The sequence below is a fragment of the Pongo pygmaeus genome, chromosome 1, assembly GCF_028885625.2.
Source record: "Pongo pygmaeus isolate AG05252 chromosome 1, NHGRI_mPonPyg2-v2.0_pri, whole genome shotgun sequence".
Taxonomy (NCBI): Eukaryota; Metazoa; Chordata; class Mammalia; order Primates; family Hominidae; genus Pongo; species Pongo pygmaeus.
Window position 1 is genome coordinate 64,948,154 of NC_072373.2, and position 24,019 is coordinate 64,972,172.

The following is a 24,019-nucleotide window of genomic DNA, read 5'->3' on the forward strand; positions in this document are numbered from 1 at the left end:
ACAGTTTGCCTATTCCCATACAAGAGACCTTAGATGGCCTCTAAGGAATCCTACAGAATGAAATTCTATGGTTCCCCATTCTATCTGGGGCCTCTACAACCCAACAAACACACCATATCTAGTGACCTAGTGTCACTTCAGAGGAGAAGCTTGCAGGCTCATCTGTGATCATTTATTGACAGTCTTCCTAGAAAGTTCCCAGATTATTCCCTCACTCACTCATTCATTCATTAGAAACTATTGACTAAGTGCTTTCCAAGCGAGACAATGGAGCTTTAGCAGTGACCGAGGAACACCCTATTCCTGTGCTCAGGAGGCTTAGAGTCTCAGGGCTGTCTGCTTTGTGGGTTAGCCTCTGCAGTTCAGGCCCCCTTTCCACTGCAGCCCAGCTTGCTTCAGGGTTCTTAGCACAGGTCCTGCTGAGAGGAGGTTTGAGGAGGCACAGCTCCAGCACTGGTGTGTGTGTCTGTGTATCTCTGGATGTCTATTTACGCCATCCTTTCCAAAGCCAGCTCTACATTAACTTCAGAGTATTTGATGTTTTCTACCATCTGTGTCTCTTATTCGTCCATTAGTACAACTAATCTAGAGTTGACTATATATTAAAATACTTTGTACTACTTAAAACTACCAGTGCTGAACTTCTGTGCCAAAATTTCTGCTATCTGGGGCTAAGTTGGGCCTAACCGTAGCCATTCTCATGGCTGAAACTAAATTGTCATCCTTTGCTTAAATCTCTGTGGCTCCGGTGTATCCACATATGATGGAAAAAGATTTTGCCCTGAATTAGTATTTATTTCCTAAAAGAAACCGTAAAAGGAAGTAATGATCAAGTCTTTTTAAAATGGAATATCAGTGTTACAGCTCTTTTAGAATTTGTCTAGCAGGCTTTCCAGTTTTTTCCGGAAAGCCCAAAAAATGAAAAATAAAAAAATGAAATATCACAAACACATTTTAACCAGGCATCCAGTGCTCCACCTTTAAAAGAAGGAAGTGCGCTTTAGGCTGCATTAATAAAGGGCTTTGTATTTCTAAAAAAAAACCTGGGGAGTATTAAATGGTGATCTGTCTATTTCCTCCCATATGACTCTTGGGAGTAAAGCCCCTGAGCTTTAGTTCTGCTGCACAATTATTTATTCATTCAGTAAGCATTTATTCTACTTCTGCTGAGTACAATGGCTGGAATGACTCAAAGAAGACAACGTGATTTTGCAAGGAGAGGAGGATACAAAGCATGTCACAGATGCTGAGACAGAAGGAAAAACATCTTCCTACCAGAGGCAGAACAAAAAGCACAGTGGTTCCCAATGTGAGCATAGATCCCATTTCAACCTCGAGAAGCTACGTGGGCCCCTCATAATGAGAGCATAGGTCTAGTGTCAGGGGACTGGAAAAAATGATAATGCCAACAGGTACAATAAGAGCTAACAGTTACTGAGTCCTTCCAAGGGGCCACTTCCAGAGTTGTAAGCACTTGTAATATAGTAAACTCATTTAATTCTCACCATAATTGCTTTTATGATCTCCATTTTACAGATGATAATACTGAGGCAGAAATTCGGTAACTTGCTGAGATTCCAGAGCTAGTTGTGGTAGAGTCGGGCTCCAAACCCAGGCCCTCTGGCCCTCGCCTTTCAGGCATCATCGCTCTGTTCAGCTCCTTCCTTCACTTCAGTAAGGCTTATGAATTAATGTATCAAACACATATGCATCACAGCGGCATCTCTGCATGCTCGAAAAATAGCAGTGCATACATGAATGGGACATGGAACTTATCCAGCCCGTAAGGAAACACCTGCAGACCCCAGCTCAGGAAGCTGTGTGGGAGTTCCAGGACATTACGGTGAAATTTGAACTGGCCCTTGAAGAGAGGAGTAGGATGTTTATGAGCAGAGGTAGAGGAAGGAAGGCAAGGTAAAGGAACATTGAATAAAGGTGCAGAGAGGGGGCGGAAGCACATTGTGGTAAGTAGGCACAGAGGGACAGTGGGCAGAGAGGAATATTCCCTTCCACGGCTCTCCTGTGCCTATCTTGGCCCCACCCAGATCTGCCATCTGCTGCTAGATCTTTATTGCATATTACCCATGTTCAGCATTGTTCTCAAATTTCAATTAGATGCTTTTCAAATACTTCCTCTCTTTACAGTTAATAAACTAATAATTAATTTATCTCCTGACAAACAGTTTTACACTTTAGTGTCAAGCAAGTCATTTTTAGAAGACTCTTAGATTGTGTCATATTTGGATCATACAATTGAAAGGGTTTTTTTCTTAATAATTCTGTGACCTGTGTAATATTTTGCATCCCAAATATTTGTGAGTGATTTGTAATATTAATAGTATTAGTCACTTTGGATTATCAGAATAAGAGGCCATGATCTGGTCCTGCACAACTCTGTGAAATATTTCTGCCAGTTGAAATAAGAACGAGGCCATTCATCTCACTGTAAGCAAGTTCCCAAGAAGAACTTAAGAAAGACAGTTGAATGTTAGCCCTGCTCCTGAAAATTAGGGTCTGACGTTTGTCAAGCCATCAAACATCTCCAGGCCTCATTTTTTTCATCTGTAAAGTGGAGAGATTGGATACCAGCTCCACTTGTGCTGCTGTTATCAGTTCTGTGATTCTGTGACAGGGCTCTGTGACCTGCCTCGATCCACAAGGCTAGCCTTCTAGTCCACGGAGCAAGCTCAGGCTTCTTCTAGCTCCGGCCTCCTTCACTCCATTGCGGCTTCCTAGCTGATCATGAGAGTTACCTCTGCTCTGAAAACAATGCAGGTTTCCATGTCCTACCCAGACTGCACCAGGAGCTTCACTGTGCTCTCCCTCTTCTAAATCAAGGAGGAGTACTTTCCCCTGGGGAGTGGAATTATAGTGACATTTTTTCGTTCTTCTTCATGATCAAAATGTACTCTACATTTTTGTCACTAAGCATGTCATCTTGGTCAGAAAAACCTATTGTGATTTTGTTTTGTCTTGTTTTAATCAGCGTTGGGGACAGGAGGTAGGGGGCAAACTGAATGGAATTTGGTTCCGTTGGCCCAAGAAAAGACTGTACTGGAGTTCTTAAAAAGTATTTTGGTGGGGAGAGGAGGATGGAATTATACTGAGTGATTAACTCCTAGAGAAACGAATTAAAACAATAAATTGGGTTTTTAGAAGACAAACTGTGCATATTTAATGATAGTGATTGACAGTAGATAGGTGGATCACCAGCCTTTTCTTCTTTATATGAAGAGTTGCATGTTCAGAGGGACCAAGCAGAAAAATGCATTTTATCCCAGGGCAGAGGAAAGCTTGGGGAGTGGATAGGTTTGTTCCAGTTCTGAAACGGTCCAGTGGTTTTCCTTTCTTGTGACCACGGGCACTGGGCTCATTGTGCTAGTCTGTCATGGCCACTTGAGCTTGCCTTGGCTGTTAAATGGCTCCGTGGGGCACCATTCAGCTCTGGTCTGGCTCCAGTGCCCACAAACCCAGTTTTGCCATATGTCACGGTTTTTTGGCTATTTCCTACCTCAGCGATGGTGGCCCAGCCGGCGGAGAAAAGCTGCTTGGAGAGTGTGCAGCCATTCCTGGCATCCATCCTGGAGGAGCTCATGGGACCAGTGAGCTCAGGATTCAGTGAAGTACGTGCACTCTTTGAGAAAGAGGTGAATGAACTCGGCCAGAACTTCCAGACCACCAAAGACAGTGTCCAGCTAAAGGAGGTAGGATACAAAGCTGAGGAGCTGGGTGTGAATGGTCTGCCTGGCTGCGTTTTCCATGGGGCTTTATCTGCCATTTCTCCCTCCCTTCCTCCCTTCTTTCCTTCCTTCCATTCTTCTGCCCTTCCCTCCATTCATCTAGCCTTTCTTCCATTCATTCAGACCCACCATTCATCCATCTATTCATCCATCCATCCATCTGATAGTTTTATTGATGGTTTTCAAGTTAGAAAAATAATAACCTGTTTGTACAAGTGAAGCAACATACTCAAATATATTAAAGGCAAACTAATCACCATCACTGATACCCACTAATCCTAGTCCACCCCAGACTCCTAGGCTACCCCCATTCCCAACTCCTTGAATTAACTAATAGAAATAGTTTGGTATATATTTTTCCTATAGTTTTTATTTATTCATACAAGTATATATCCTCATTTGTAGAACATTGTTGGTTTGTTTTCAAAAACATAGACTCATGATATGAAATTTGGTACAAAAAAAAACCAGCCAAATTAAATCTAAAGGAGTTTAATTGAGCAACAAACCATTTGCAAATCGGGCAGCCCCTAGAATCACAATAGATTCACAGACACTCCAGGGGTGCCTCATGGTTAGAACAAATTTAAAGACAAAAAAGGTCAAGTGACATACAGGAACTGGAAGTGAAGTACAGAAACAGTGAAATTGGTTACAGCTCGGCATTTGCCTTATTTGAACACAGTTTGAACATTCAGCAGTCTATGAGTGGTTGAATATGGCCGCTGGGATTGGCCAACACTCAGCTATTGTTATAGGTGCATACTACTAAGTTAGATTTTCAATTTTGTCTGACTATTAAGCTAGGTTACAGTTCATCCACAAGGACTTATATATATAAGAAAGGAGTCCTTCTTAGGCCATAGTTAGTTTGCATTAACAATTCCCCCTTTTTTGCAAAGGATATGAACACACACTTCTCAAAAGAAGACATTTATGCAGCCAACAGACACATGAAATAATGCTCATCATCACTGGTCATCAAAGAAATGCGAATCAAAACCACAGTGAGATACCACCTCATGCCAGTTAGAATGGCAATCATTAAAAAGTCAGGAAACAACAGATGCTGGAGAGGATGTGAAGAAATAGGAATGCTTTTACACTGTCGGTGGGAGTGTAAACTAGTTCAACCATTGTGGAAGACAGTGTGGCGATTCCTCAAGGATCTAGAACTAGAAATACCATTTGACTCAGTGATCCCATTACTGGGTATATACCCAAAGGATTATAAATCATGCTACTATAAAGACACATGCACACATATGTTAATTGTGGCACTATTCACAATAGCAAAGACTTGGAACCAACCCAAATGTCCATCAATGATAGACTGGATTAAGAAAATGTGGCACATATACACCATGGAATACTATGCAGCCATAAAAAAGGATGAGTTCATGTCCTTTGCAGGGACGTGGATGAAGCTGGAAACCATCATTTTCAGCCAACTATCACAAGGACAGAAAACCAAACACTGTGTGTTCTCACTCATAGGTGGGAATTGAACAATGAGAACACATGGACACAGGGCAGGGAACATCACACATGGGGTCCTGTTGCGGGGTGGGGGACTGGGGGAGGGATAGCATTAGGAGAAATGCCTAATGTAAATGACAACTTGATGGATGCAGCAAACCAACATGCCACATGTATACCTATGTAACAAACCTGCACGTTGTGCACATGTACCCTAGAACTTAAAGTATAATAAAAATAATGAAAATAAAAGAAAAATAATAATCATAATCATAATAATTCCCCCCTTTTGGTCATTTTCTCAATTTTGAGAGATTGACCAAAACCTTAGTCATTGATGTTACTAGCACTATCGTAAATGTACTTATACAGTTTTGAAACCCACTGGGAAGCAGTAGAACAGTGGGTTTTGCAAGGAGGGAATAAGGACTGAGTAGAGAGTACCTTCTTATGCCAGAACATCCTATTTACAGGAGAAAAACAAAACCTGGTATGTTCTAGGATCTATGTGTTTTCTTAAAGTCCTAGCTTGATTATGTCACATTTAGCAGAAGTGGCTCTATTTTAGCTTGGTTTGGTTTGTTGGGTCCTAGTGCATGAGCTTAGTCCCAAATAATGGCCTCCCATTTAAAATTTATTTTAAAAATAATTCCCCCTCTTGGGCCAGGTTTTCACTTAGGTGAAAGTGTGACCAAAACTTAGGGCCTTAGTGCCACTCTCAGTTACCATCATTTTGGGTTTCTGGTCTCAGCATGTCATTCATATAGGTTACGGAGTCCTCATGGTTGCATGTTTCTTTCAGCTTTTGTCATTTCAGTTGAAGAGGGACCATTTGACGTCCTAGAGATGGCTGCATGCAAACATTTAAAACCTTTGAGAGAATACAGCACACCAGGAAGACTATTATTATGACTATTGGGAGGATAATATCAAGAGTTTGGAGTATGCTCCTTACCCAGGGTCCCCATAAACCAAATCACCTAAAATTAAATAGATTAAAGAATGAGCTAGATGAAGAGTCTACTCGCTTGACTAAGTGGTCTTTTCATTAATCCCCTACAGCTGGATTTTTATAATCTACATATGATGTATTTCTCCATAGGCCACAAGTCTCAGCAGCTGCATAGGTACTTTTCTGTTTAGCCAATTTTATTATTTAGCATAACTTTCACAAGAGAATTTAAAGTCTGTTGTGTAACGACAGCCTTTAAAGTAGAATTTGCTGTAGGGCCTATTATGAGGGAGACATTTCTAATTATTGCCTTTTAGTCTAAACCATGGAAAAAGGACCTAACAAATGATGTCCTTCTAGAAGAGTGAAGGCCTCCTGGCAGTTTCTCTTTAATCCATGATGCGGATTAAGAAGAGTTTTGACTGATTATGAGGCAACGTATGTACCACTAAAGTTTCTCACCTACACTGGGCCTTCATCTTTTATCTATTAAAGTATAAGGCTATTCATGTATAAGGCTGGCTGCAAAATCCTTCACAAATAAAATTATACCCTATAAGTGCACATAATGGACCTCCTTTTCATTTATACTGCTCATAGAGGCATACACAAGGAAAAAATATTCAAAGATCAGAGTCTTGTGATAGCAGAAGTCTTGATCCATGATCTTGGGAAAAACTGTTCACATCAAGAATGTCATCTTCTTCTGGGGAGAAACTGTCCTGGTTAGATTAGCTTTAGGGGTCCAGTGGGTGTACAGTTCCAGGAGTGTGAAGGAACCTTTCTCAGTTGTGAGATTATGAACCCACAGTTCAAGTCTCCAAAGTTTTGGTGTAGTGTGGAGGGCAATGACAGTCTTTCTCTGATGTTTTCAGAAGATCTAATCTTCAGGTTCTAGATTATGAAGGGATTGTCCTCAGTGAACCATAAAAAGCTTTCTTTACCTGGTGAAAATACGTTGTAGCATAATAATCTACTGTTATAACATCAGCCTTCTTGCATGGGAAAGCTTTTATACAACTAGAAAACATGCACTGAAAATGACAATTGAATGAAATCCCTTTGTAAATGTTTAAATGGCCCATCAGATAGCCAAATGTACCTGACGCTTTAATTTTTTCCCCAGGAATATGGAAGCAAATATTGGTTCTAAACTATTTCCACAATTTATAAGTCACCACATCAGTATATTCAATTTGGATTATTTTATCTTTTCCATGATGAGTCATGGAATGCAGAACATTTAATAACAAAAGCTTAAGGATTCAGGAAGGACAAGGTGGCCGTCCTAGTTCTTCATGAATCCATGCTTAACATTGGACTTATGTCCTCTTGAATACCAGTTGTTTCTCCAATTTAGGTGCACAGCACTGGTAACTAATGGTTTATCGTAGGTAATTTGACTTAGACCATGGAGTTCATTCAAATTGTATATTTAAACAATTTCAGTATTGGCTGATTTAGCATGATAATCTAGAGCTTGGTTTTGAAAGGTTTGTCAAATACCACAGGTTTAAAACATTGGATATTACAAAATAGAATCTTAGGTTACCATAAGTCATTCATTTAGCCAAAATGATGATACAAAAATTTTTAAAAGGATGAAACATGACTCTGATAGAGAGGGGAACAGCTTTCCAAATAAGACCCAATGAACGTAGCATGAGGCCAACTGACTGTCTCCTTGCCTTCCCTTTTGTAGTTTACTTAAAAGGTAAACAAAAACCTTTCATTATCTTTTAATATTATATAAAAATCATTTTTAAAAGAGAAAACCAAATGTTATGTTTCCATTAGTGTATTTTTAATGTTAAAGCTAGTTTTTAATATTTTATAAATATATTCAGTTTTAATTACTTTGACCATAAGGTAAGATTTTTATAAACCTTTTATAACTTATTAGAATTTTTTTTCTCAGAACAGAACAATGTTCCAAGAAAACTTTGTTATGCTTTTATTCCCATGTCCAATTTAGGGAAAAAGCAATAATGCCATTTTATTTAGCCAATATATTCACACATAGAATCTCTTACAGTTAATTTTTTATAAACCTTCCACAACCTGTTCAAACCTTTAGCTTTATATAATTTAAAACAATCCTTTAACCTTCTAACCTAGGCAAAAATTTACATTTCCATATGTTCTTACAATCTCTTACAAAAAATACATTTAATTCTCTTTACATACCTTGCATGTAAACCTATTTTTTTCAGTAGGTTCAATTACATATTACAGTGTTAACTCATAGCAACTTTTACTTTTGGTAAAAACCTTGGTGAGTAAGGGATTTTAATTATGTACTAGGTGTGGAGCCTAGGACCCAGACAGAAATGCAGATAAGGTCTGACTTACTCCAGCATTGAACTCCATGTGTCCCAGGCCTTAGCTAGCTGTAAAGCTGGCAAGCTGTACAGTGAAAAGTCATAGTGGCAGTTTATGAAGCACCTTTAAATTATACAACATTTCTGGCATAAATTCCTTTTAATAAATTATTTCACAACTTACACAGACCATGTATGACATGTTTAGACTTTCTGACTTGCCTAAACATCCCTCTTTTTAAACAACCAGTCATTTTACTTTAGGACAATAATTTACCATACAACATCCTCTCTTATATAAAATCTCTTTTCTTTATAACCTTCTTTACATAGCTAGGGGGCATGGTTAATTTCATGTATCCCCAGGCCTTATTTAGAATTTAATGTCTCCAAAATAAATTGAACAATTTTCAAAAGTCAAAGCAGTTAGCAAACCTATTATCTGACCTACATAATTTAGACAAAATGTCTTTATTTTATCAATAATCTTTAAAGTTCTTTTCATTTCCCAAAAATTACTGAACTTACATGAACTGAAAGGTATTACAATTTTTATTTTGCTTTCAAAATATTTGATGTAAGCGCTTATTTTTGTTTAAGCCAATTAGAGTTATTTTATATAAACATTACACACAACACATATATAATTACACAGACAGACAGAAGAACATTACACAGTAGTTATAAGATTTTTCATTTGCTAGATTTTTAGTTTCTTAATTGGTTATTGGCTTTATGGTGGAGTCCTTGAAAGAACAGGGCCAGGAAAGCGGTCTCTGGTGCCTCCAGCCTGTTAGAGCTTGATATCCACTTTTAATTAAGCAGACTTTTAATCATAGCACTCTTTAATAAAGTATTTTTAAAATTTCTTATTAACCAATTTTAGCCAGGCCAAATGGCTGATGTTTCTGGCTTTTGAACTTTACCAAAGTAGGTAATCTCCCAGATGCTCAGAGAAAGGAAAATTTAAGATAGTCTGTGGAGGAGAAGAGACTAGACAAGGTCATGCAGATATTCAACCAGAAAGAACTTGCTTCCTAAGCAGGGAATTGCACCCGGACCACCAGTGTGAAAGGGCAAAACCTTAGCTACTGAGCTACAGTATGGAGCAATCTCTACTGGCCTTCCCAGAAGGAATCTAGAGTAGTTAACTTTGAGTTTGCAAAGGCTTTTAACTACTCAAGATAATTTTTAGAGCTAACTATGACATAAACCCTAAAATTCCTGTTCCCTGGAAGGCAGAGACCAAGAGAAAGTACTGCTATGTGGTTACAAAGTCAAGCTCCCAAGGACATAAAACAAGATGGGGATAAGCAGTGATTTTTACCATTCATTCAACTGTTTTTACAGAGAGAGAGAAGCCGGAATTGTGACTGGTAAGAAATTCTTACCTGTTGGCTGGCATGCCAGGCTCTGGGCTCCCTTTCCCCGAGCGGCTCTAGTGACCCAGCTTGCTGCACCATCCCGCTGGGGGCCAAGCCGCGTCATAAAGGAAAATTATTTTTTTTTTCATTCTGGCTAGAGCAAAATATGTATGATAAAACATATACATTAGCCACTCTGCCTAGCACCCAATATCAAACTGGCAAAGCTTAAATTTGCCCTCAGATGGCCCTCCTCATCTTTAATCAAACCTCCGACTAGGAGTTTCAACTTGTAGTCTCTGGGCAAGATGGTTGCCCTGAGTAACAGAAAAGATATGAAACGAAAATAAGATGAAGGAAAGTATTGCCTGTGGCAGGGTGCAGAAGGTGAAGAGCTCAGGGAGGCCAGAGCAAGACCCATTCATTTCAGCGACACTGAAAAGTTCTGATGGCCACTAGTTAGTAGCGAAAGGATCTTTTCCAGCAGTCTCATCAGCTCTCAGGTTTCTCCCTTTTTGGGGAGGGAGGAAAAAGCTCCCCATGTCGCACAATCCTGTACATGCCTAATCCTGTCACCCACAGCCATCAGCAAAGAGTGCAAGTCAGATTATTCCAAAGGGAATAGCAGTTGACATCCCTTAGTGCCAAAACCGTTCCTAGCCAAAAGGGACTTTACTGAGAGCCCTCATTTTAAAAATGTACTTCAATGCAGCCGGGCGCAGTGGCTGAGGCCTGTAATCTTGGCACTTTGGGAGGCCGAGGCGGGCGGATCGTGAGGTTGGGAAATCGAGACCATCCTGGCTAACACGGTGAAACCCTGTCTCTACTAAAAATACCAATAATTAGCCAGGTGTGGTGGCGGGGTGCCTGTAGTCCCGGCTGAGGCAAAAGAATGGCGTGAATCCAGGAGGTGGAGCTTTCAGTGAGCCAAGATCGCGCCTGCACTCTAGTTGGGAGACAGAGTGAGACTCCGTCTCAAAAAAAAAAAAAAAAAAACAGAAAAGGAAGAAAGTACCTCAATGCATTGTTGTTCATTCGAAACATTCCACTGTAAGTTATCTTTAGCAAGATTTTGCTGTTTCTTTAAGACTTCACTGCCTCCCAGGCCTAATGTATAAGCCAGAAGGACCTCAGTTTTCCAGAAATTAAGGAGCCCATTTTAACCTAAAATATTGGCTTTACTCCCAGGTTCTCTTAACTTAGCCAATGATTTTTTCTACCTAAGCACACAAGAAAAATGAAAAAAGGGGTAGAACACAGAAATCCCTGTGAATTTTCAAAAGCCAAATTTTATAACCCCTGCAATATTACTGCTTACTACCAGTTCCTTTCTGACCCAGTCAGCTATATGAGGCCTCTAACTGGATCCAAGCCAGTTAATTCCTGGATCAAATCTGTTCCTGAACCCAGTCCAGTTTCTGTCATGACTACAAACCCAGTTTGGATCAGAAACTTGCTCAAAGAAACTCAGAGAGCTCAAAACACAAATCTATGGAGCTTCAAATTCCGAGAGGGAGCTTACCGCAATCCCCAGCCGCTCTGAGAGATCAATGGACACAGGTGGGACCTGCAGGTACCTTGTGTGTTCACTCAGCGCTCCTGGGGGTCACTAGAAGCTCCACTTCGGATCCTGCTTCTGACACCATCTGATAAAAGAAAAACTTCAGCCAAATTAAATTTAAAGGAGTTTAGCAGAGCAATGAATGATTTGCAAATCGGGCAGCCCCTAGAATCACAGCAGATTCACAAATTCTCCAGGGGTGCCTCACAGAATAAATTTATAGACAAAAAAGGTAAGGTGACGTACAGGAATCAGAAGTGAGGAACAGAAATAGTGAGACTGGTTACAACTCAGCATTTGCCTTATTTGAACATTCAGCAGTCTGTGAGTGGTTGAAGTATGGCTGCTAGGACTGGTCAACACTCAGTTATTGTTACAGGTGCATACTACTAAGTTAGGTTTTCAATTTTGTCTGACTCTTACAGTTCATCCACAAGGACTAAAATACAGAAGTATGGAGTCCTTCTCAGGCTGTATTTGATTTGCTTTAACATATCAATATTTCTCAAAGTATGGTCCCCAGACCAGCAGTGTCATCATCACCTGGTTGTTAAAAATGCAAATTCTCGGGCCCCACCGATGATCTACTAAATCAGAAACTCTAGGGGTAGTGCCCAGGAATCTGTTTTAACAAGACCTCCAGAGGTTCTGGTGTACCCTACAGTTTAAGAATCACCAACAAAGATATAAATTGGCAGCTTGGTTTTATACTTGACATATCATGATGAACATCCTTACAAGTCAGTAGATAAAACCAGATGTCTCTATTTCTTTTCCTTTATTCTTTATGCATATATACACATATGTAATTGTACATTAACAGGATCATTTTAGAAATGTTTTGGGGTTTCTTATTGCAGCCTGTTTTGTTTTACTTGTCTTCACTCTCCCCCTTCCCCAATGCCACCACCTCCCCTCAAGCAACTTAGCATATGCCATTCTGTATTTTCCCCATTCTTATCTAGCATATAAAACACACCCTTAGAGGCTAGACTTTCGATTGCCTGCTTTAAGAAAAATGGGATTATATTTTATACATTACTCTGCTTATCAGTTTCTCATCCAAAAATACCTCATGAAACTGTTTCCAAGGTAACTGTTTTAGCTCTAAATCTTTGTAATGGCTACATGATATTTCATGTATGGATACACCATGATTTATTCATTCATCTCAATATTGCTGGCATTATGAATAAAGCTGTAATAAATTAATATTTTTATGTATACACACACACATATATATGTATATATATATACACACACATATACCCTTATGTATTTATTTCTATAGTATATGCTCCTAAGACAGGATAGCCAGGTTGAAAGTACATTTCTCATGTTAAAAAATGTTTCCATTGCATTTCAAAAGAAAGGATTTAAATTTTACATTTCCACTAATTGTTTATGATAGGGGCTTTCTCCCCCATATTGCTATCAGCTATAGGTGTTATCATTTGATTAAACTTTTGCCAATCTGATAGGAGCAAAGTGGGAACCCATTTTTCCTCTTCTGTCTGCTTAATTGATATTTTTAAAAAATAGACACATTCCATTTTGTGAGGAGCTGCAAGTTCCACAGCATGCTTTTGATCCTTACTTCACTTCAGTGGACCTCTCCATAACTCACTTCATAAAGGGAGCAGTATTTTCCCTTTAAAGCATAATGAGAGTGGGCCCTCTTAAAATTCCTGTTTAGAGAAATCTAGAAATCTAGATTATCTCTTCTGCGTGAGCTGAAAGTTGGACAGTGCATCTTATATTATTCATTATGTACCCTGCCTCACTCCCCAGTTCTCTCTAGAGCCTCCATTTTCAGAACCTTTCGTTCTGCCTTCTTCTGCTCCACCCATTCCCCTGTTTATTTTAAACCTCCAGTATTTCCTTTAAAAAATGATTTTAAAATAAGCTTGGAAAACAGAATGCATTCTGTTGCAACAACATTCGTTGATAACACTTTAGGGCTTTAGCAGGTGAGGTATGATGCTGGAAGCCCAATGGCCTCATTGATTGAGTGCAAACTAGAGTAGGAGGGACCCCAGTTCTTCAAACTGGATACCTCTCCCAGTAGAGGGCTCTGCCTATCCACTTCCCATCCACTAGCACCTAAAGCAACCTATAGCAGAGAGAAGCCCTGTGGGCCCTGGCAGATCCTCATAGAATTGTGAGGAACTCTGGCTTCCCTTCCAAAGTCCAGGAGTCCAGGGAGCATCCTGACCTCCCTGGGGTTTTTTGAGAGGAGTGTCACTCACTAAAGAAGATTTTGGAAGCCTGGGGGCCCAGCAGCAACCACATGTCAGAGCCTACCTGCCTGGTTCTTGAGCTCTGGAAGTGGGAGCTTAGAGTCCATCAACAGCTTACAAAGACTAGAGTCCCCCTGAGTGCACCCCTGGGTCTTCGTGTCATCCGGTTGGTGTTTCTGCTGGTTTCTGTCCTAGCATTACAGCTACCCTAGGAACCCACTGCAGGAGGAAAATAAGACAGTTGAAGGTGTCACAGATATAGGGATCCAAGTAGTGATTCACTTTAACAACATGCATTTGATTATTTAGAATGTATGTAATATGCAATATGTATGCAATACTGCTCCTCATTCTGAGGGTGTTTAATGTTTCCCTTCACCAAAATGCAGCATCTAGACCGGCTTATGAATCTTCCGCTGCATTCCGTGAAGATGGAACCTTGTTATACTAAAGTCAACCTGCTTCACGAGCGCCTGCAGGATCTCAAGAGCCGCTTCAGATTCCCCCACGTTGATCTGGTGGTTCAGAGGACACAGAACTACATGCAGGAGGTGGGTGTGGCAGGGGCATCTGTGGTGGATGAGGGTAAAGAGAGAGCAGAGAAATGGGTGCTGGCCAGTGAGACCGGCTGCTAGTGTAGCTCAGGGAAATACGTCGCATCTCTTTAGCCATCATGTTGAGGGAGGACATGTTCTGTCCCTCCACTGGCTTCATCTTCCATCCATGTGGATGAACATCATAGACAAGACATAGCTCAGAAAAATAAAGTAGCATTAATTGATAACTACTTGATTTGTCAAATCAGTGCCGTAGCCTTGGCTACACATTGGAATCACCTGGAGGAAATACTGATGTCCGGGCTGGAGTGCAGTGGCATGATCTTGGCTCACTGCATGCAACCTTTGCCTCCCGGGTTCAAGTGATTGTCTTGCCTCAACTTCCTGAGTAGCTGGGACTACAGGCATGTGCCACCACATCTGGCTAATTTTTGTATTTTTAGTAGAGATGGGGTTTTTACTGTGTTGGCCAGGCTGGTCTCAAACTCTTGACCTCAAGTGATCTGCCCACCTCGGCCTCCCAAAGTGCTGGGATTACAGGCATAAGCCACCACACCCAGCCTATATGGCTACTTTTTGATAGAACTCCCCTACCCTGATTCCTACTGTTTCTAATATGCAGCCAGGATTGAGAGCCACTGGCTTAAATTAATTCCCTAATGTAATTAAGAGTAAACAAATCAATCAATCAATCACAGCTTCATATTTGATTTTCTTGAGTCTACTTGACAGGTTTCTTTTTTTTTTTTAGTAAGGAACCTTTTCCCCAGTAACAGGAATGAATAGCACAAACTCCTTCCATATTATAGTGTTTCCTAAATGAATAAGGGGTATGGTCATCAAAGCTCTAAAGGACACCATGCCATTTCACACAGATATTCTGAGGAGAGATTACTGTGGGCCGGACACTGTACCAGATCCCACTTCAGGGAGCTTGAGTGAGACAAATTCTTAGATAAATTCACTACAATGTTGAAGGTATGATAAAGGTATATATTGTGGCCAAGCACGGTGGCTCATGCCTGTAATCCCAGCATTTTGGGAGGCCGAGGCGGGTGGATCACTTGAAGTCAGGAGTTTAAGACCAGCCTGGCCAACATGGTGAAACCCCATCTCTACTAAAAATACAAAAAAATTAGCCGGGCATGGTGGTGCACACCTGTAGTCCCAGCTACTTGAAGGCTGAAGCATGAGACTCACTTGAACCCTGGAGGCAGAGGTTGCAGTGAACCAAGAGTGTGCCACTGCACTCCAGCCTGGGTGACAAAGCGAAACTGTGTCTCAAAAAAAAAAAAGGTATATATTGGATGCTTTGGGATCACGGGCTTGGGGAAGAAAGGAGAACTTTTTTTTTTCATAAAGGTTATGGGCAGGATTAAGTGATACATGTTGGCTAACTAACCCTTGAGTTGTGAGGGATGAAAGAGGAACAAGGAACAAAATTGGGCAACAGTTTAGCAGAAGTCTCTTTCGTAATACTGGACCCTGGTGACGGGAACACAGGCAAAGGTGCAGAGAATAAGATACCTGAACTACTTCTGCTTTCTGACCCATGAACATGTCAGCCACTATCCCCACCCATCCCTGACCCTACCTCCCTTCCCAGCCCTGCAGAGAGAGGGAGAGATACGCTGCGGAGCAGTTTACATCCACTTAAAGTGGAGGTGCCACCAAAAACTAGTTGAAGAAGGCTCCAGCCTCATCCCTTAATCAGTGGCTGCAGGTATCAAAGAATAGGAGTGCCCATGGGAGATGACAGAATGCTTGCTCAGTCCTGTGGCCTTGGGTTTTCCAACTTCTTCCTGCTCCCATTGTGGCTACGTGACCATTTGTTTCACAGCCCTGGTGATGGGGTGATGTTGCCCTGGGTCCCCCCCGGAGTGGCAGCCGAGGGGACTCATCTCTGATGGCGCCTACTCTGCAGTCCCACTTAGCCAGTCCTGTGGGTGGTGATCCCAGCCTCTGACTGTTGTCCGTTTCTGTGTCGCTTCTGGTTTGTAGCTAATGGAGAATGCAGTGTTCACTTTTGAGCAGTTGCTTTCCCCACATCTCCAAGGAGAGGCCTCCAAAACTGCAGTTGCCATTGAGAAGGTTAAGCTCCGAGTCTTAAAGGTAAAACCGTTCTCTTGTTTGTGGGAAGCATAAAACGAGAACGTGACCCCTGTTTCTTTTGTAAAGTGGAAAATACCATGTTCTCTCCTTGGCTCTAATCTTTTCCCACTCCTTCCTCTCCCAAGTCCTGTCACTGTCAATCTGCTGCAGTTTCTCCAGTGTGACTTCCATGACTCTTCTGCCATCTAGCGGCCACTGCTGGTCCTCAGCATCATTACCCACAGCTAAAGGCCCCGTGTCCCAGCCTTCATAGAGATCCAACTCGACAAACATGTACTGGCTGTCCACTATAAGCATTGCGTGGGATGTAAAAATAGGCAAGACACAGCCTCTTTCTTCAAAGAAGTTACAATATAGCAAAATCCATTAAACTGGCAAATAATTTATTGATTTTGAAAAATCAAAACCTCATGGCCAAGGAAATACTCCAAGGAAAAGAAATCTACCATATGAAATTGTTTTAAATTGTACTTCAGCGTAAGTAAGTGTTTATTAAGATAGTTTTAGTAATAGGAGCTTTCACATATATGTTATATTTTAAAGCCTTTTACTTGATTCCCACAAGAACTTGTGCATTAACTAGAATATGCCCCCATTGTACAGATGAGGAACTGATTCTGTGAAAGCTAATGTGACTTAATTAAGCTCAACAGGCTGATCAATGGTGAGCTTAAGGATAAACGATCATACACCTAGTCCACTAATTTTTTTTACTGCCTTCTAGTTCCCCTAAACAGTGCCTTGGAACAGAAGATCAAAGTCCCACAAAGCCTAGGGGTGGTCTCTGAATTTCGGACTTGATCTTGATGCCTCACAGGCAAGAGGAAACTCTAGCAAACAAATCATTGATATTAAAAACAATATTGGGGCCGGGCGCAGTGGCTCACGCCTGTAATCCTAGCACTTTGGGAGGCCAAGGCAGGCAGAGATCGAGACCATCCTGGCTAACATGGTGAAACCCCGTCTCTACTAAAAATACAAAAAATTAGCTGGGTGTGGTGGCAGGCACCTGTAGTCCCAGCTACTTGGGAGTCTGAGGCAGGAGAATGGCGTGAACCTGGGAGGCGGAGCTTGCAGTGAGCAGAGATCGTGCCACTACACTCCAGCTCTGGGTGACAGAGCGAGACTCCGTCTCAAAAAAAAAAAAAAAAAAAAACACCAATATTGATCATGGTAACACACATAATAATGAAATTGCAATGGAACTAAAAAAAAAAAAAAGATAGTGTCAGTGTCAAATGCTTTAGCGTACAGAAAGAAAGGAAGAAAAAACGTAGAAAGGTGTTGAAATATTAGGACCTCAGGTTTCAAAGAGATTTTGAGTGCCTTTAGTTCAACTTCATATTCAGTGTTCAGCAGGTTCCCTCAAGGGGTGGTCCCACTAGTGCTCCGACACCTGCACTGGCAGGATACTTTCTACCTCTCAGGATAGCCCATTTTAGTTCTTGACAGCAAGAACATGCTTTCTTATGTTAGGCCAAAGTTCTCACCACTGGTTATTCCAGTTCTACCCCCTTCATTCAAAACCTTCTTCCATGTGGCAGCCTTTGGTTGTTTGAATAGAGTTATAACTTGCCCTAAGTTATTATCTCCAGTATAAACACTCTTTAACTATTCTTCACTTGGCCTGACCATTCTTCTCACTGCCTATGACTATACTCTGATTTATCTGTGATCCCCTTGAAGTGAGATCCACAATTAAATCCTGGTCTCCATGTTGGGATGTCCAATGCAGAACAGACAGAATCGTCATCTTTCTTGTTCTGGATACTGAACTTCTTTTGTTGACATGTCACAGTGTTAATGGAGCCACTAGCCAGGCCTTCTCTTCCCTTGTGGAAATCATTACAACCCACTGACCCTGGTTTGAAGATGTGGAGTAATAGATGATCATGGTTTCCATGGACCTACCTGGGACAGGAGTAATAAAGTACAAACTCACCCCACAGTTTATCCCCAACTTCTTTATAATGCAGAAGTCACCTCTCTGTTTTGATCTTGCCTCAGTTTCCATACCTGTAAAAGGTAAGAGTGAGATGGGTCATTATCAGTTATAACCTGTGCCTGCAGTGTGAGGGAATTACATGGAAAGATCTCTGAGGCCTTGGAAATACAAGAGTTCTCAGACATTAGGAGGAAAAGAGAGGTGAAGTGGGTGGCTGAGTTTTTTGTGTAAACATAAGTCAACAGATTGTAATGTTGGTATTTAACATATGCTTCTTTATTGACAGCAATATGATTATGACAGCAGCACCATCCGAAAGAAGATATTTCAAGAGGCACTAGTTCAAATCACACTTCCCACCGTGCAGAAGGCACTGGCGTCCACATGCAAACCAGTAAGGGGATGAGTTACCCTAAAGAGCTTGCTCTTCTTACCTCTGAAGTTCAAACAAATTCTTTTGTGATGTGTACTGGCAAACAGCAGACTAGATCAGGGAGGTATTGGCAGACATTTTTGTAAATGGTCAGATAGTAAATATTTTAAGCTTCATGGACTGCACTATTTCCGTCGCAACTATTCAGCTCTGCTGTTGTAGCACACAAACAGCCATTGACTATGTATAAACAGACTTTATTTGCAAAAACAAGATGCTAGCCAGATATGCTGACCACTGGACCAGACAAAATCTCAAAGGGCAGTGATCTGAATTTGAGCCAAACTAGGGTTTGACATAGAATACCTAAGGATACCAGGTGTTTCTCATTATAGTATGACTCATAGGTCCAGCATGTCCTCTGAAACTTGACCACTGTATCCAAAAAAGATATTAGCTAACATAATTACAGGATATTTCTTCTGTTAAATCCAGCAATGTTGTTTAATGAAATCAATGAAACCATTTAAAACCTCTACAAACATTGAGCATCCAGTGACAGCCATGATTACGAGGGTGTGACTTCATCTGCAGAGCAGAGCAATGGGCCAGCAGAGACTGAAAACAGCTCTGGGAGGAGGTATTATTTATATCCTCATGGTACAAATGAGGAAACCTGAGTGGTTAAGCCACTGAGCCAAGGCCACAGACCTGGTGACCACCAGAGTGTGAACCCAGTTCGCACTTACCTAAAACATGATAGGCACTCAGGAAATGGTATCAAGTACTACTACCACTATTATTATTACTACTTCTACATTTCAAAAATAATCTATCAACCTGAAGCAAGGCCTGCTCCGTTTTGGAGCAAATGATAAAGAGGTTTTTGGAATTTAAAAAAGGGCTTTTTGGCAGCTCGGAGAGTCTCCAAGCACTGGAACGTTAAAATCCTTTGCATAAGTTATTTTACTGCAGACATGTCATTGGTCATTTTTATAGTCTGTAAGTGCTGTTTTTCTTCACATCCTCATAGCGTATTAGATGTATTTGGCATTTATTTGTGGGGCATATTTCTTTAATAGGAAAGGATTTGGTTAAGCCAAGGGATTGACCCTTGGCCTTACATGGCAGAACAGTTCAGCAGCCAAATGATGATGGTGTCCACTGCTAGGTGGGTTTGCACACAGATGTTCTGCTTAGGATTTTTTTTTTTCAATCACAAAGGCAGTTTGGGGGCCTCAGATCCACCTTCTCTCAGGAGAAAGGTAAGGAGAGTTCTCCTTCTCATCGGCTCCCCTCTTTCCAAGCATCAACATAGTGTGCTGTGCCCAATCTGTAAGAGGCTCTTGTAATTTGTTAATCAGGAGGCATTGATTTCAAAAGAGCCTGTGACCCAGAGGTTTTGGTAATGGAGGATATTATATCAGCATCAAGAGCTTTTTAAAAATCTGGATTTTCAGAATAGATGAATGAGGGGATTATCTGCTTCCTAGAAGGAGTCTTTATTTTGCTAAAGTGCATTTCCCTTGGTTCTATAAGTAGCAGCTTCCTAGATCTGTGGTACTCAACCTCAGCCCAAGCTGTGTATTAGAATTGTCTGGGGAACTGTGAAAAAAATGATTCTGACTCCCCAACACCTACCTTCAGAGATACCAAATTAATTGGCCCAGGGAAGTAAACCTACGGCCCTGTTCAATCAATTCAATATAGAAGACCTGTTTTGTAAAGTTGGTCACTTCATGACAGTATACATGTCCATAGAAAGTACTCCTTCTCACAGAATTATTTAGCTGGTTGAAAATTTAAAGGTCTACTGTTCATTGAGTCAGCAAATATGTATTAGATTTGTATCACATATGATCCAGGCATTGTGCCAGCCCAGCATCCCTGCAGTCCTGGAGTTCACAGTGGAGAGCAGGAGACAGGCAAACAGGATGCCATGTGAGGAACACAGCAGTTGCCTCATGGGGAAGAGTTCCAAGGAAAGGGCCAAACTCTGCTTAGGCAGCCAGGAAGGACTTCCAGAGTCATGCTTTCACCCAGTCCTGAGGGATGAATGCCAATCAGGGGAATAGGAATGGGAGACCACGTGGGAAGGATGAAAGGGTGTTGCAGGCATGAATCTGTGCCTCTCATTTAGCAGAGGAAGAGACAGAGGCACAGAGCAGTGATATGGCTCACCAAGGTCCCATGTCTAGTCCAGGGCAGTCTTCAGTCTCCTGAGCAATGCTTTTCTCAAATCTGTGCAACAGTCCTGCCTCTAGACCCTCTAGGAGTCATTGAAGCTCATGTCTCTTCAATCCTTTGCCTTTCTTCTTGGTTGGGTATAAAGGAACCTATTATTACCCACTGTGATCTGGGCTACAGTGCCCCAAAGTCCCAGCACTGAGAGTTGTCTGAGGTAGTGCTTCCGATCACCTGCTGTAAATATTGTCCTTCCAGGCAAGAGACCACAAATCCCATGGCTAAGTCCCTGATTCTCTAAGAGCCGCATGTGGGAAGCCTTCCCACAGCACCACCAGGTGCAAGGATTACTGAGTAAATCACTGGGATATGATTTGGTACATTTTCATCCCTGCCCTGTCCTCATGCTGATAAAAGGCAAGCCATTTGGAAACCCTTGGAAAGGAGAGAGAGTTAAGGGATGCACCATGCCTGGGCTATCCTAGAAGGAATCAATGAATGTCAGGGCCAGCTGAAGAGAAAGAGAATGTTTCTGAAGAGCCCTTGACTAGAGATTCTCCCAACCCCCAAAGTGGCCCCATTCTAATAAAGTTAAGCATACATCTACCCTATGACCCAACAACTTCACTTTTAGGTATATGCCCAACATAAACAAGCCCTTAAATCCACAAAAACATATGTACAAGAATGTTCACAGCAATTATATTTATGGTTGAAAATTGAAAAAAAAATCTCAATTTTTTTCAACCTGAGTGCAGAAAAACAGTTTTTGTTTATCCATATAATGAATACTACTTAACAATAAAAAGGAATGAGCTACTGATAGATGCAGCAACATGGATGAGTCTCAAAAACAAATGCAAAATAATTATGATTTCATTTCTGTAAAGTTCAAGAACAAGCAAAAACTAATCTATCATGATAGGTATAAAATCAGTGCTCATATCTTGGGAGGTGCAGACTGGAAAGGGGGGTGGGGGAACTTTGGGGGTGATGGAAATGTTCTCCTTCTTGATCTGGGTTATAGTTACATAAGTATATTTGCATATTTAAAATCATTGAGCTGAACTTAATCTGTACATTTTACTATATATAACTTACCTTGGTAAAGTGCTATTGTAATTAAACAAAAAAGAAAGAAGGAAACATCTTGGTGATGAGGGGAAAAAAGGAGGCTCCAAACCTGCTAATGAGGCCTTGAGATGATAAAAAAAAAAAATCACTGCTGTCTTCTCCCATGAAGTGCGTAAAATGAGTGGCCAGTACAAGGAAAGGGAAAGGAACAACCAATGGCTGAGTGAGTTCTGCACCTTATCACGGACAGTAATAGATGTGTCGAGGTCAGGCATGGTGCCTAGACAGTGAATTAAATTGAAGGGAACCCAATAAAATATTGTTGAATTGAGTAATTTGCCCCTGGGCCAACATTGTCCTTCTCCTATGCCCTCCAAGAAGGGAATCATGAGTGGGAATCATCCTTTCTGTATCTCCTCTAAGAACAGGCATCTCATGCCTTTTCATCTTTATCTTCTAATCTCTTGCTCTCCAGGAGCTTCAGAAATATGAGCAGTTCATCTTTGCAGATCATACCAATATGATTCACGTTGAAAATGTCTATGAGGAGATTTTACATCAGATCCTGCTTGATGAAACTCTGAAAGGTAAGGAAGGTTACCTGGTGCTGCAGGGACTCTCCATAGAGGGAAGCATCCCTGAAACAGGACTCTGTAAGGCCAGTCAGGGAGGAAATGTAGGAAAAGAGAAGAGGAAATGGACATTGGTGAGGTGGGGAGACAGTGAGGAGAGGGAAGGAAAGAAGGAAGGATACTAACCTTGATTGAGCGTTGTGATTAAGTATACACTAAACTGACACTTTAGATATTATTTTCCCTTTTTAATACAAAAATATTAATGCTATGAGATGAGAATTTTAAGTTTCATTTTACAGATGAGAAAGTTGAGGCTTAGTGAGATTAAATCTCGGGTCTCTCATGAAGAGCTGTCTTCTTCTTGCTATTCCAGACAGAACAAAGGGAAAAGGGCTTTTCTTAGGCACAGGCTTGTAACTACCCGTGCCCCCCACCCACCAAAGCTGAGAAGAGGCAATTCCAGCAGCAAGGCTTATTAATGGCTCTCTCAACACATTCCCAGCCTCCACTCAGCCAGACAGAAAAAGGTGCAGGGTGATGACGCAGTGCCACACAAGTCTTGTTGGGACTCCGGCACCCAGTATCCTCAGGAATCATGCCTTGCCTGGGATTGGATTGTGGATAGGAAAACTTTGTTTAAAATATGCTGGAGAGGGCTGGGCACAGTGGGTCACACCTGTAATCCCAGCACTTTGGGAGGCCAAGATGGGCAGATCACTTGAGGTCAGGAGTTCGAGGCCAGCCTGGCCAACATGGTGAAACTCCGTCTCTACTAAAAATATTTAAAAATTAGCTGGGCATGGTGGTGTACACCTGTAATCCCAGCTACTCCAGAAGCTGAGGTAGGAGAATCACTTGAATCCAAGAGGCAGAGGTTCCAGTGAGTCAAGATCGTGCCACTGCACTCCAGCCTGGGTGACAGAGTGAGACTCGGTCTCAAAAAAAAAAAAAAAAAAAAAAAAAAAAAGCTGGAGAAGGCCACCATCAAACTGTGGGCCTGAAACATATCTGGTCTCCTTTGGGAAGGTCTTGAGTATCACAAAAGACCTTCCTCAATGAAAACTGGCCAACCACAAGCCTCAGGTCCTAGTAGCTAATTCTAGGGAATCCAGTGAGACCAGCAATATGAAGATGTCAGCACACTGTCTACACAAAGGAAGGGCTTGGTCAAGGCCACTGCCAGCCCACCATGGGCACCTTTGGGTGATTTTGAAAAAGATTCCTTTCCTCCAGACACTTTATTGCTGTCTGTTAGAAAATTGTCACAATATATTGATTTTGTTAGAGAAGGAAACTCTGCAGCTAGATGCTGAAAAGTTATGCCGAATACACAAATCTGTACTGTCTTTGATATGAATGGCACCCCTGGGATGTGATATTTTGGGGCACTACAGCCCCTGCACAGCCATAAGTAGGAGGCCTGTGGTCAACAATGTCACCTGCTGTTGTTGTTGTTGTTATTGGATTTGCCCTTCTGGAGGCCTTTGAAACTGAGCTAGATGCACATGGATCTTCATTTTGGCCCTCTCCTCTGCATGTGCA

The 24,019-nt window shown here is 41.4% G+C and overlaps 1 protein-coding gene and 1 non-coding gene across 2 annotated transcripts in view; both read left to right on the forward strand.

The window, feature by feature from the left end:
* Window positions 1–24,019, forward strand: part of NIBAN1 (niban apoptosis regulator 1) — a 180,191-nt gene that overhangs the window by 150,619 nt on the left and 5,553 nt on the right. The window contains exons 9-13 of the mRNA XM_054435848.2: window positions 3,517–3,704; window positions 14,047–14,208; window positions 16,216–16,326; window positions 18,558–18,665; window positions 22,378–22,489. Of these exons, the coding sequence (XP_054291823.1) occupies window positions 3,517–3,704; window positions 14,047–14,208; window positions 16,216–16,326; window positions 18,558–18,665; window positions 22,378–22,489 (681 nt within the window). The remainder of the gene's footprint in view (window positions 1–3,516; window positions 3,705–14,046; window positions 14,209–16,215; window positions 16,327–18,557; window positions 18,666–22,377; window positions 22,490–24,019) is intronic.
* LOC129023487 (U7 small nuclear RNA) lies at window positions 854–915 on the forward strand. Its single transcript, XR_008496815.1, has one exon. It is a non-coding gene; the product is annotated as a U7 small nuclear RNA (small nuclear RNA).